The sequence below is a fragment of the Sciurus carolinensis genome, chromosome 9, assembly GCF_902686445.1.
Source record: "Sciurus carolinensis chromosome 9, mSciCar1.2, whole genome shotgun sequence".
NCBI lineage: Eukaryota > Metazoa > Chordata > Mammalia > Rodentia > Sciuridae > Sciurus > Sciurus carolinensis.
The window spans coordinates 130,495,871-130,505,826 of NC_062221.1; the positions used below are offsets into that span (position 1 = coordinate 130,495,871).

Consider the following 9,956-nt stretch of genomic DNA (forward strand, 5'->3'; position numbering starts at 1 on the left):
CTGAGCCCATCTCTGGCTCTACAGACCCAGGGGCAGGGCTCCAGTTCCGGCTCAGGCTGGACAGCAGCTAGGTCCTCCGCCCCAAGAAGAACCCGGGAACAGCTCTCTGGTGTCTGTCCCGGGGTAAAGAGGGATAGGGGAGGAAAGCAGGTGTTGGGGACAGGTCTGGGAGGGTACCGGATGGTTCCTTTGACTTGGGTGGGGGGAGGTGATGTACCCCCACACACACACCAACATGTGATCAGGAGAGAGCCGCCTTGGGTATCCGTAGGCATTTTTGAAATTGGGCATTTTTGAAAAGGGCAGATGGTACCATTGACTCTCTTGTCGCTATTGTTTTTGTGGCATATGATGCTCTGATAAAACTTTGTAGTGATGCAACCACTTTTCCAACAATCCTTGTTTCGATTTATCAAGCCCTTCTGGAGCCTGTCCCGGCCCTGGTCCCGGAGATGCGAGGCAGATTCTGGCACAGGGAAGACACTCCAGCAACTCCAAGTGGAGGAGGGAGCCAGACCTTTGTGGTGGAGTGGGGAGAAACCTCTCGCGGGTCGGGGGAGACCTGGGTGCTGTAGGGACTCTGGGAGGGAGAGGGGCTTCTCAGGCTGACCCTGAACGTCTGGGAGGAGTCACACGGCGGAGAGGGAGGGGCGAGCGCACAGGGGAGCCTGCGGGTGAAGATGGTGACAAAAACAGCACTCTTGGTTCCTGAGACTGGGGAGTGGAGGCGGTGAGAAGCCGGCAGAAGTCAGATCTGAACCCCTCAAGCTACCAAGAGGGCCCACATCCTTCAAAGCTCGGACTTGAACCTGAAATCCATGGGGAGACACATTGATGCTCATTATATGAACAGCGGGAGCTAGCCTTGTCCCTCCCTGCCCCTAGACATAGCAGCCAGACCGTTCCTTGCAGAGAAGCAACTAATCACCCTCTGTTCCCAGAGGTGAGGGGTTCCATTCCCTCTATGCGTGCAGCTCCCTTAGGGTCCGGTCCATTCTGCAGCCGGAGTGGACAAGAGCTCTGTCACTGAAACCCGGGGTTTCCCCTGTTAGTAGTCAGGATGAGCCTCTCCGCCCCGGAGGCCCGATGCCTCCCTTATCCAGAGCCTACAGTAGCCTGGGCACCGTATAAGCAAACGGAGCATACGCATCCGGTATCAGCATCCATCTTCCGACCGAGGACACCTCTGTCAAGGCGCTCCATGACAGGTTCACCCAATTGCCCACCCTCTAGATTAATCCCGACCTAGAAGGCGGTGGCCCCTGGCGGAGAGATACAGAATTGGTCAAGGCCACAGGGCGGACCTAGAGTCTCCAGAGTGGAAGCGGGGCGTGGGGGGCGAGGGCCCTGGAAGGAGAATGGAGGCGGTAGGACCAAGCCATGAAAGTCCCACGATCTGGTGGGCTGGAGACTGAACCCCGCCCCTGCGGAGCCCTCCAGTCATCAGTACTTACATCTGTAAAATGAGAACAACGTTCCATCCTCTTAACATCAAAGAGGTGGTTGCCAAGATTAGGGTAGATAATGGTTCCTAAGCTGAGTTCAGTACAAGTACATTCCATTCCTCCTCAGACCGATTCTAATATTCCACCTTGAACTTGGATAAGGGTAAGGTGGTTAACTTCGACGGCCCTAATTAGGGGCAAATGGCTGTAGTAAGCTTCGTGGGAGGGGAGAGTGATCCTGCCCGCAGTGCATCAGTCTGGGTTTTGTTAGGTTGCTTTTTTGCTTGTTTCCCCTCAGTTTCCCTGCCACAGCACCCTCCTCCCCGAGCTCCAGCAGTCTTCTAGAATTCTCTCTGGGTTCAGCCTCTGCTGGCACATAAGCCTAAGTCAGACCAGGGCATGGGCTTCAGGATACTCAGCGCTGCATGGTCAGTTATTAGTAGAACGGAGAAACTACAAGGGAGGGTGTCATTAGCACTTCCCATGCACTCTGAATCTCCCAACTGACACACCTGAAAGACCACAGGTAGCCGCTAGGAACCTACTTTACCAAGAAGAAACTGAGGCCAGGGACTTAGATCTTTAAATCTCTGATATCCACAGTCCTCGGATGCACCTGGTCTCCAAGCCCCTCTGCTCCTGACCTTGGGCAAATGCCCACATCTCTCTGAGTATCAGTTGCTCCATCTGTGAAGTGAAAGCAATACTTCCCTCTGGGGCCAGTGCGAAAACAAATAAAATGACGTCTATCAAGATCCGCTAAGCCCTGGTACAGCTTAGGTTGCCTGCGAGTGATCACGGTTATCACTTGATGAAAGTCACCAGCCCAGTCTTTCTAAAGGCTCCATACACTCCGCAGACTTCATAATTATTGTGAACACGACTACACACAACGCACCTTGCCCACCTTTATGTGTATTTTACTAGTTAGGTTTCACAGCAACTCACGCACATTTGCACGTGTATGCACACAGAAGTCTGCATCAAGCACCTGCCACGTGCCAAGACCCATTCTTGGTTTGGGACACGGGCCCGACTCGGACGGCTCTTGGAGCTGAGTTTTGCGAGGAAGACTTTTTTTTTTTTTTTTTTTAAACAAAATTTGCCATTTGTTTACAGAGTTCGGAGTGGGGAGCGGTCTTATCGCACGTGTTTTGAGCACCAAATGCTACCATTCTGCACCCTCCTGATTTGCGGGCCCGGAGTGATGGCTGAAATGCCTCCCCGGCTCCCCTTCCCTTTTCTCCTTTCCTTTCCAGTGCCGGGAGCCTTGCCTTCCACCTCATCTCCGGCGGGTTCTGCGCAAGGACGCCGCTCTTCTTGGCAGCCAGGAGGAGAAGCCGCCTGAATGCGAGCAGGAACTCAGGGAAGGGATAGGGGAGAAACAGAACGAAAGGCTTGGGAGAGCCCGGGAGAGACCCGGAGCAGTGGGAGGTCCGCGTCCTGGAACCCCGCGCAGCCCTTACCCCCCGCCTCACCCTAGCGGGTTTGGCACAGGCAGCGGAGCAAAGGCCGGCCCGATACGCACCCGGCCTTTTGTGCAAGGGAACCACAAAGGAGAGGGAAAAACACGTCTTCCGTTTTGATGGAGGAGACCAACTGCTTTAGGACGCTAGGACCAGCCAGGAAACCCCGTAGCCCATTACCCCGGGCTAGTGAGCTCTCAATTCCCGGGGAAATGACTTGGGCTCAACTGCTCGCGCTGCTGGGAACCGTGGCTCCCAGGACCAGCACAGGAGGTGCACTCCGGACGCCAGGCTCAGTACCTGGACAAGTGCGGGGACGCCTGCAGGACGCACGAGGGCAGGCGCTGGCCGCCCCACTTTAAGTTTCCGATTATTCCGGGGGCGGGACACAACGAAATGTGTCCAGCGTCCAGTTTACCCCCGAACCGAAGAACCCAGGGAGACACAGACTTCCCCGCCCCACAATCATCTCCCAAGCAATTCTGGCGAAGGGAAGTTGTTGGGGGAAGGCAGCCAGGAGAAGAGGCCTGCAGCCCAGAGCTGCCAGCCAGAGCTTCGAAGGAAGGGAGTGAGGACCGCGAGGTGCTGCGCAGCCCCAGAACTGCCACCGAAATCTCAGCTCAGTGGCGCTGGCCTGAGGCCTGGGGTGTCTTAGGGGCTTCCAGGAGGAAACTTGGAGAGCAAGTCCTGCCTTCGAACTCTGCCTTGCAGGCTCCAGACTCGATCCTTGCTAGGAAGTGCTCCCAACTTTCGGCCCTGCCTCCAACTCCAGCCACGGGACCAAACGTGTAAAGAATGTCAGATCACGCTCTCCTGCAGACCGCTGAACGCAAGACAGATACCAATGGGAAGCGACAAAAAAGGGACTCGAGCTCTGGGACACGTGCCGGCGGCTGGACTGAGGGCAGCGCCTGCAACCAAGGCGCGCGCACGTTGTGCCTGCTAGAGACACTGGCAGGCGCGCAATTCCACAGCTGACACTTCCACTCGTCCTCACCGCGGTTGGAGGGGCAAGTCCAAAGGTCCGAGCTCTTCCTGATTCCCAACCCCGCTTCCTGGGTTCGTCCGTCTGTGTGACAGATTCTGCTAATTGAACGGTTATAGGTCATCCTTGCAACCGTTGGACGGCATATCATCACGCTTCAATTCTTCAAGTTTTAAATACATATTTAACGGATGGCTGCAGAGCCAGCTGGAAAACTCGCGGGTTGAAAAATAATGCTCCAGAAGGCACAAGACCGGGTCAAAGGCGAAAACCCACCGGGCTTTCTAGCTTCAACCCTGGAGGGAAACGTAGAACCGAAGTAGGAGCAATAACCTGAATTTTCGTATTAACTTGTTTTGTAACTTTGCTACATGAAGCCAAATTATTGTGTTTGCTTGTTTTTGTAATGTACACCTTGCGTATATTAAAGGTTCCCAAACAAAGGAAGTAACCCAAGAACCCTTAATATGCCCTGGGAGAGAGAAGTGGGCACAGTGTGTATGAGTGTAGGTGTGTGTGTGTGTGTGTGTGTGTGTGTGTCCGCGCGCGCACGTGTTGTGAGGAGTTGTATGGATGTGAGAAATTCAGCTCAAGGGGAAAGAACTGGGGAGCCGCGGCAGCTGTTTTTACCCTGAGAGATCCTCCTACACGCTGGCTTCTGTTACTCCAGAGGCAGGGGCTGCACTGTAAAGGCTTAGCAATTTTTCCTCAGGGTCATAGATTTTCTCATCTGTAAAATGGGTGAACGCCTAGGTACCTCTAGACCACCTCAGATGCTTCTCCAGATTGAGTTCAATATCTCCTGGTCAAGGTATTTCCCTATTTGAGAGGCTGTGATGAGTAAAACGCGTCAAAAGGGAATAGTTCAATCTCCGCTCACTAACCCATCGCATGAGGAAGCCTGAGACATCTCTTTACAAACCAACCAGTCGTTCTGGAAAGGCTATCACTGGGCTTCCCCGCTGGTAAATAGGGGGTGGGGATATTTAACTCTGGATGCACTAACTCTGAGTGAGTGCGGTTACTGTACGGAAATAACTCCATCTTGAACATTCTCAACTTTTCATGAAGAGTTGCGACTTCTTTCAAAACACCGATGGGGAGTGGATTTCCTTCTTCCTTGCCCGCCCTCTGTCCCGCATTTCCACCTGGGGGCGCTACCGCCTGCCTGCGGAGCAGCAGCAACCACCCCCTAGTACATGCGCTCTGAGAGCCAAGAAAGTGGGGGCTTTGTCCATGGTTCATCTCTAAATTTGGGGCCCCAAATGCTTGGGTGTTGATCAAACCCAAAAGACGGCAACAGGCGGCAGGAAGCCGCAGAGAGAGAGAGAAAGCTAAGAAGCTTCCACTGCGTCCTCAGCGTTATCTGCGCACATCTCCAAAGATCCAACTGCGTTGGGTATCCGGTTAATTTTTATGCCGCGTTTCAAGCCCACTCGGTCCCCCAATTCAGACTCCGTGCTGAATGTATTTTTATAGAAAACTGACGATGTTTCTCTCTTCCTCGATCCTATGCGCTTTCTGCCCTCTCTCCTTCCCGGGTGAGCCAGCCCTCCTCCTCCCGCTCGCCTCTCACTCTCGCTCGCGGGGTCTCCTCCAGTCCCTCCACAAGAATCTCTCCACCGCGGACGCCCATTGGTTGTGCGCCGGGAGGAGGCGTGTGCCGGACCCGGCGGGTTTCATTGAGCGGAATTAGCCCGGATGACATCAGCTTCCCAGCCCCTCCAGTGGGCCCAGCTCATTGGCGCGGCTGCCCCTCCAGGACAGCACATTGTTTCCCTTCCCCGCCCCCGCCCCGGCCACCGCAGCCGCCGTCGCCGCAGCCACCCGGCTATAAAAACCGGCAGATCCCTGAAAGGTGCGGATGCTTATTATAGACCGACGCGACACCAGCGCCCAGAACCAGGATCTCCACCGCGCCTTTTGGAGCGAGCTCCTCAAATTGAATTCACAGTAAGTGTCCCCGCCCCCCAGGAGCCCTAGACTAGATCCCAAGGATAGATGCCCCCACCCCCACCCCAGCCCAAACTCGGCAGCGACCCAGGATGCTCCCACAGAGGGGGATCCGGATCCCTCCTCTACCGGTCAGTTATACTGAGCGACTTCACTCCTCTGACTCATCCCACGCTCACCGCAGAATCCTCTTCGCCCAAAGCCATAAGTCGAGGCTACCGCAGCTCTCTCTGTCCAAGTCCGGGTCAGTTGGAGAGCTCCCGGTGGCCCCGAGTCGCAGCACATGGAATCTAGGCCCCCTCGTAGTCTCTGGATGTATATGTGCGCGCGTGTTTGCTGCAAGGTGTCGGTGGAGATACGGTGGATGCATTTGAGGAACCAAATAAATAGTTCTCTATTTAGATCTTCACAATACCCAAAGAAAAGCTTCCACTTGTTCCTTGTTTATCCCAGTCCTGGAGACCCCACTCTCCCATTCCTAACGGAAGGAACAAAACCTCTAGCACGCCCCTCACTGAGGGCACACCCAATGCTCTCTAAAATAAAGCAACCTGTGGATGAGAGGAGAGGGGAGGTAGTGGGAAAGAAAGAGGAGATGAGTCGTGAGTACCCATGAGGCGAGGAGCAAGGCCAGAAATAGCAGCGAGGTGGACGCAGAGCGACCCGCCACCCGCGCCTGGACCCCGCATTAAGGAGCAGGCAGGAGCAGCATATCTGTCTCACTTAGTGTCTTCTTTCTCTCTTCCATATATTCTCCCCCCTTCCCCCCACCCCTGTCTCATTTCTGTCCGGGAAGTTCTGAGGACACAGACAGAAAGGACCTTTCGAAAGCTGAGACTATCCCCCGGGGCCATGGACTCGGACGCCAGCCTGGTGTCCAGTCGTCCGTCTTCTCCAGAGCCCGATGACCTTTTTCTGCCGGCCCGGAGCAAGGGCAGTAGCGGCAGCGGCTTCACAGGCGGCACCGTGTCCTCGTCCACGCCGAGCGACTGCCCGCCAGAGCTGAGCGCCGAGCTGCGCGGAGCCATGGGCGCGGCGGGCGCGCACCCCGGGGACAAGCTGGGCGGCAGTGGCTTCAAGTCCTCCTCGTCCAGCACTTCATCGTCCACGTCGTCAGCGGCTACGTCGTCCACCAAGAAGGACAAGAAACAGATGACTGAGCCGGAGCTGCAGCAGCTGCGTCTCAAGATCAACAGCCGCGAGCGCAAGCGCATGCACGACCTCAACATCGCCATGGACGGCCTGCGCGAGGTCATGCCGTACGCGCACGGCCCGTCGGTGCGCAAGCTCTCCAAGATCGCCACGTTGCTCCTGGCGCGCAACTACATCCTCATGCTTACCAACTCGTTAGAGGAGATGAAGCGACTGGTGAGCGAGATCTACGGAGGCCACCACGCCGGCTTCCATCCGTCGGCCTGCGGCGGTCTAGCACATTCGGCTCCGCTTCCCGCCGCCACCGCTCACCCGGCGGCCGCGGCTCACGCAGCGCACCATCCGGCAGTGCACCACCCCATTCTGCCCCCAGCCGCGGCCGCCGCAGCTGCCGCCGCGGCCGCCGCCGCGGTGTCCAGCGCCTCTCTGCCCGGCTCCGGGCTGTCATCGGTCGGCTCCATCCGGCCTCCGCATGGCTTACTCAAGTCTCCGTCGGCGGCCACAGCAGCCCCGCTGGGGGGCGGGGGCGGCGGCAGCGGAGGCAGCGGTGGCTTCCAGCACTGGGGAGGCATGCCCTGCCCCTGCAGCATGTGCCAGGTGCCACCGCCGCACCACCATGTGTCGGCTATGGGCGCCGGCAGCCTGCCGCGCCTCACCTCCGACGCCAAGTGAGCTGGTCGGTGCCGGAGCGTTCGAGAGCGGGGGTGCCCGGAGGGCGCGGGGAAGCGAGAGGACTGGCCGGCGCTGTGGCTCGAGAGGAGGGGCGCAGGACCATGGGCAAGGGGGTGGGGAATGATTGGGACTCCAGCACCCGGGAATCGAAGTAATGGGAACGCGCAGAGCAGTGGGGAGTGAGGGGCGCTTGACTCCAGGACCTGGTACAGCCCTCTGGCTTTAAACTGCGCAGATCTGGTAGACACTACTTTATAAAATGGCACCGCCATGTGCGTCCTTCACTCGAACTCCCTCTCCCCACCCAGGGGGAAAGAGTCTAAAAACTGTTTCCCCTCGAGCACGGTTTCACTCACTGACTGGACCCAGGCAGCACTTCGGGGCGGGGGTGTGCGGGGGTACATTCGGGACTTCCTCTCTTTCCTCCTTTCTTGGCTAATAGGAGACTCTGGGAGCCTCACTGCAGAAGCAACTGGGGGGTCCTCACCCTCAAGGGTCTTCTCTGACCCAGGGCCAGGTGAGTTAGTTGGAAGTTGGTGCTGGTTGGTACCAGAAGCACTTACCGTCGTGTTGGGTAATGCCCGGTTCCGTATCTGGGTAAACTCACATCGTGTAAGACCTGTGGCCATTCCTGTCTCTTGTTTATTTGGGGGTTTGTGGTTTTCTAATAAATCTGTGAATGTTCCTTTTTCAACAGTATGAGCAAGCTTTATAGACACTCAGAACAGAACCACTTGTGGAGTGAAATAACCCAAACTGCCGATTTAGGGAACGAGGGTGTTTTTTAGGTATTATTTAAAAGTGAAAACTAGCCCCCCCCCCTTCCATTCTTTCCGTCTTGAGCACAGAAAGTGATTTGTTTTCTTACGCGATTGGGGACAGTTATTTTGGTACCCGAGGGTTTGGCAGAACTAAAAGGAAGTTGCTGTGAATATAGCTTGAGTTACTGGGGTTCTGTTAGTTGTTTAATAATTTCCTTCTGGGAGGTGTAAATACAGTATCAGTGATGAGGTAAGTGCACGATGCTAAGCTGTTTGCTCACGTGACTGCCAGCCCCTCCGGAGTCTGAGCCGGCTTTCCTCTCTGTATCGGTTTCTTTTTGCCACGTTTAACTCAAATGGCAAACTCCTCCACGTGCTTCCTGTCGGTGCAAATCGCCTGGCGCTGGCTGCGTGGCAATATGGGCTTCATATCCTCTGCCACATAACACCCTTCCTCTGATTACGCTGCCCTAGCAGAGAGTGTATCATCTGTTTTATTTTTGTAAAAAAAAAAAAAAGCACTAAATAATATTTATTATTTGTTTGGTTGCAGAAAACGAAATAAATGATCGAGTGTTGAGATTTTAAATAAAATTTAAAGTAAATCGAACTTTTTCATCCGTGTGAGTGGGAAGGTGCTCAGGGAGCCCTGGGGAAAGGGGTAAGGGCTGCGATTCTTCTGGGCAGGATTTGGAGAGCATCCCGCTGGTTTTGCCAGGAGAAAGACAGGGAGGGGGGTTGTTTGTCAACCCCCCCTCCCCCCCTCCCCACGCACCCATTTGGTTTAAATAGGCTTTGAGCACATCTTCCGGGTATTTATCACAACTTGCTTTAACTTTTATTTTCTCATACCTAACCCAGGAACTCCCTTGCTCTTCAGTTGAGTCTTGCAAGTTCAGGAGTGCAAATTTCCTTCCTGGGGTTTCAGGGTGAAGGCCGTGCTTGGGGCTGGGATTCTGGGCGCTCAGGCATCCTCTTCTGCGGGCTTTTATGTTCTTATTCTCTCTGCTCAAGGGCAGAGCCCTTCCCCGCACACCCCAGTGTTCCCTTGCTTCAGCAGGGGAACCATGCGCTTGGGGCCCTAGTGCTGCAGGAAGGCCGTCGGCATGCTGGCTGCAGGAGTGTTTGGTTAGGGATCCATCAGCCCATCTATTCCTCATCCTGGCTTTCTACCACCTGCCCACGGTGCCTACTCAGGTCTTGAACTTCAAAGTGCCAGGTGCTGGGAACTAGTAGGAGTGTGCAAGGGTCTTACCGTACTCTGGCCTCTGCTACTTTCTTGGGGTTATTTCTCTTTTCTCACGGACAGTGGGTTCCTTACAACCCAAAGCTGCAATACGAATTTGATATAGCTCTTAAGAGATAGAAATAAAAAGAAACAACAACAAAACAAACAAAAACCTTCAGCCTGATCATGAACAGGGACAGATCTTGTTGCCACCTCTTCTCCAGAACTCAGACCAAGAACGCGAACTCCTCAGAGGACCTGTTGGTGCCACTCGGTGAACTGGTCTCCCCGCCT

At 55.3% G+C, this 9,956-nt stretch overlaps 1 protein-coding gene across 1 annotated transcript; it reads left to right on the top strand.

Annotated features, from left to right (window-relative positions):
* Positions 1 to 5,714: 5,714 nt before the first annotated feature.
* On the top strand, positions 5,715 to 9,367 carry Olig2 (oligodendrocyte transcription factor 2). Its single transcript, XM_047564651.1, has 2 exons — positions 5,715 to 5,849; positions 6,646 to 9,367. The coding sequence occupies exon 2, from the start codon at positions 6,702 to 6,704 to the stop codon at positions 7,671 to 7,673; it is 972 nt and encodes a 323-aa protein (XP_047420607.1). The 5' UTR covers positions 5,715 to 5,849; positions 6,646 to 6,701; the 3' UTR covers positions 7,674 to 9,367.
* The last annotated feature ends 589 nt before the right edge of the window (positions 9,368 to 9,956 follow it).